The sequence below is a fragment of the Nicotiana tabacum genome, chromosome 8 (genome assembly GCF_000715075.1).
Source record: "Nicotiana tabacum cultivar K326 chromosome 8, ASM71507v2, whole genome shotgun sequence".
NCBI classification, from domain to species: domain Eukaryota; kingdom Viridiplantae; phylum Streptophyta; class Magnoliopsida; order Solanales; family Solanaceae; genus Nicotiana; species Nicotiana tabacum.
The window spans coordinates 54,442,724-54,446,346 of NC_134087.1; the positions used below are offsets into that span (position 1 = coordinate 54,442,724).

The 3,623-nt window shown below is 37.1% G+C and overlaps 1 protein-coding gene across 1 annotated transcript; it reads right to left on the reverse strand.

The window, feature by feature from the left end:
* Positions 1–1,326: 1,326 nt before the first annotated feature.
* Positions 1,327–3,288, reverse strand: LOC142163106 (uncharacterized). Its single transcript, XM_075220361.1, has 4 exons — positions 2,836–3,288; positions 2,594–2,698; positions 2,312–2,512; positions 1,327–1,398 (listed from the first exon to the last, which is right to left on the reverse strand). Exons 1-4 carry the CDS (start codon positions 3,286–3,288, stop codon positions 1,327–1,329), a joined length of 831 nt encoding a protein of 276 aa, XP_075076462.1.
* Positions 3,289–3,623: the final 335 nt, after the last annotated feature.

Below are 3,623 nucleotides of genomic sequence, written 5' to 3' on the forward strand. Positions count from 1 at the left end.
CAAAGCCAAAGTTTCTCTTCTCCCATGGCTGATACTCCCGAGCATGTTGAAGCTGATCCTAGTGCGGTGGATGTCCCAGCTCCTTCAGATCAAGTCGAGACTTCTATTGATGATAATGCCGTTTTGAACCCTTCTCCTGCTTCACAGTGAAAATTTATTTGCTAAGTTTGACTCTTTTTGTTTTTTAGTGGAATATGTGGTGGTTGTACCCCTGCTACCATTTTAGGGGTTATGTTTTTGGTGATGGCAAGTCCCCAGGTCTTTTCGAGACTTTTTGTTAAAAGACAATCAGTTTATAACTAAGTTCATACTTAGTTTTAACTTAATATTATTAATTTTTCATTTTAACTTAATTCTTTCGAGTTTCTGCTATACTCTTTTAATAATTTGCCTTGTTTTTTATAAGTCCAAGGTCTTGCTTTTTAATTCGTGGGTTTTTGTCTTACCCTTTTGACTTTTTGCATTTTTAGAAATGCTTTATTAACTTGATGGATCTTTGAATCAAACATAAATTTAAAAGAGGGCCCTTTTATATACGACACTTAATGAAGAAGACGTCTCAACTTCATAATGGTGTAAACATACGAAAGAAGAAATTGGAACACACATGTTTCTTGAAATAACTTTGATAAAGTTTTCATTCGAACTTTGTCAAGTTTAAATAACATCTTACATGTATTTAAATATCTTTTATTACTCTTCCGTAACTGTTTTCTTTACAACAGATTTGCAAAAAAGAAATAAAATCCAAGGGTTTCTTTATGACCTATGACTAAATACTGTCTTTAACCTAAACATTGTAAGATTTTGAATTCTATATCCACGAGTGTATTCTTCACGGATATTTTTATCAGGCTTGTGTTATTGGCTCATGACTTTGCTCTGAACTTGATATTTGATGAGTAGAATTTTAGGCTTGACTTGAAGTTTAATTGTTTTCAGTCTTCCTTTCCATCCTTATACATATATCATATGTATATTATATAGTCCCCCAAGTGTTTGAGCTTTGAAGTATGAAATCTCGAGCACTTGATTATTCCTTCCATGCGGTCCTTTTCCTGAAAAGGAAAAACATACGGGACTCAGAGGTATGATTTTAGATGAAGACTGCTTAACCCATTTAAATTTCCACCAGAATAGTTGTAACCTAGATCGGGAATTATGTTCTTTCCACGTATCTTTCATGTCACAATTCATCATTTAGTGCGGGTTAGCTTTCTGCCTATCATCTAAAATTGTTAGTAACATTTTAATAATTCAAAAATAAAAATCATTAGTGAGGATACCTGCCCATGGGTATTTCCTTTCCTTAGAAGTAGTATCTCTTTAGATGAACAGCATTCCAATTTGAAGGTAGAATCTTTTCATCCAATGTTTCAAGCTCGTATGCTCATTTTCCTGCGATACCATGAATCTTATAAGGCCCTTCCCAAGTTGCACTTAACTTTCCTGCATTGGCTGCCCTCATGGATTGGAAGAATTTCTTGAGTACGTAGTCTCTAATCTTAAAGTATCTCAGACGAGCTTTTCCGATTGTAATACTGCTCAATAGCTTATTTTTGTGTTTCCATCCTTATTAATGCAGTTTACCTCCTTTCTTCAAGTAAATCCAGTATTATCCGCATCTCTTGTTCGTTCGATTCTTCAGAAGCTTGAGTATATCTCATACTTGGTTCCCCTACCTCGACTGGAATTAAGGCTTCAGCCCCGTATACAAGTGAAAATGATATTTCCCCCGTACTTGTTTTCTCTGTTATTCGATAAGTCCACAAGACTCCAGGTAGTACTTCTGGCCAATTGCCTTTAGATTCTTCCAGTATTTTCTTCAAGTTGTTGATAATGACTTTATTTATTGATTCAGCTTGTCCATTACCCACCGGATAGTAAGGCATTGAGGTGATCCTTTTAATTTGTCAACTTTGAAAAAATTCTGTTGTGCACCTATAAATTGCGGACCGTTATCACATATGATTCCCTTTGGTACCCCAAATTGGTATATGATGTTCCTCTAGATGAAGTCTCTGACCTCTTTTTCTCGTACCTGTTTGAAAGCTCCTGCTTCTACCCACTTAGTAAAATAGTCAGTGAGCACTAATAAAAATCTTACCTTGCCTTTGGCTTGTGGTAGTGGACCTATGATATCCATCCCCTACTTCATAAAAGGCCATGGTGCAACGACCGGATGTAATAATTCAGCTGGTCGATGCATGTTGTTACCATATCTTTGGCACTTGTCACATTTTTCCACAAAATTTTTCGCGTCTTCTTCCATTTTTGGCCAATAATAGCCGGAACTAATCATGGTTTTTACCAAAGATCTTCCTCCAGCATGATTTCCACAAAGTCCCTCGTGTATTTCTCTCATCACGTACTCTATTTGATAAGGCCCAAGGCATCTTGCTAGAGGACCACCGAACATTTTTCGATAAAGATTGCCTTGATTTAAATAGTAGCGAGCAGCTTTTTTGCGAAGTGCTTGAGCCTTTTTCTTATCTTCAGGTAAAATTCCATACTGCGAAAAATTGACAATATCGTTCCTCCAATCCAAAGTTAGATTATTGTAATTTACCTCATTTTTGTCTTGTTCAAGTACTGAATGAAACAAATGAATCACATAAGCATTTTCTTCATTTGTTACTTCTGCAGCAGATACAAGATTAACTAGAGCATCTGCCTCAGCATTTTCGTCTCTTGGTATCTGCATGACTTTCCAAGTTTGAAATTGCCTGACCAAATTCGTGCCTTTTCTAGGTATTGTTGCATCCTCGCCTCTCTGGTTGTATAAGTCCCCTGCATCTAGTTAACAACAAGCTGCGAGTCGTTTTTGATTACTACCTGCTCTATTCCGAGCTCTCGTGCCAACTCTAAACCTGCAATCACAACTTCATATTCTGCCTCATTATTAGTGTTTGGATGGAACTTTATTGCTTGTCTTATGGTTTCACCCGTAAGTGGTACCAGGATAATGCCCAGACCTGCTCCTTTTACATTTGATGAACCATCAGTAAATAAGGTCCATGTACCTGCATTAGATCCGTTAAATATCTGCAGTTCTTTTTCTACTTCTAACTGTATCCCTCGGCTAAAATCTGTCACGAAATCTGCTAAAACCTGTGACTTTATTGCAGTTCTAGGTTGATATGTAATGTCATATTCACTTAGTTCTATTGCCCATTTGGCTAATCTACCCGATAACTCGTATTTATGCAATATATTATGTAAGGTATAGGCAGTTACCACGGAAATAGGATGACATTGGAAATAAGGTCTTAATTTCCTAGATGCCATAATCAATGCTAATGCAAGTTTCTCTAAATGAGGATATCGAGTCTCAGCATCGAACAAAGATTCGCTAACATAATAAATCGGTGATTATTTACCTTGATCTTCTCGAACTATGTATATGGTAAAATCATAGGGTCTAATTCCTCGTCATTAAGGTATTTTTAGAAGTCATCTCGAGATCTTGAGGCTACGAGGTTGTGGTCGAGTTCTCTCCCTCGATGTCCATTTACGCTCGACCCAACAACGATGCCGAGGATGGGGAGTTCCCAAGGCGAGCAGATAGCACTAGCAGAGCCTGGTGTCATATCTAGTCGTCCCATCTTCATACCTTTACAATT

Coding starts and splice junctions, on each gene's coding strand:
- LOC142163106 (XM_075220361.1), bottom strand. CDS start 3,288: ATGGCATCTAGGAAATTAAGACCTTATTTCCAATGTCATCCTATTTCC. Junction 2,513..2,593: donor TGATTCATTTGTTTCATTCA/GTACTTGAACAA, acceptor AATTTTTCGCAG/TATGGAATTTTACCTGAAGA. Junction 1,399..2,311: donor ATGCTGGAGGAAGATCTTTG/GTAAAAACCATG, acceptor ATGGTATCGCAG/GAAAATGAGCATACGAGCTT.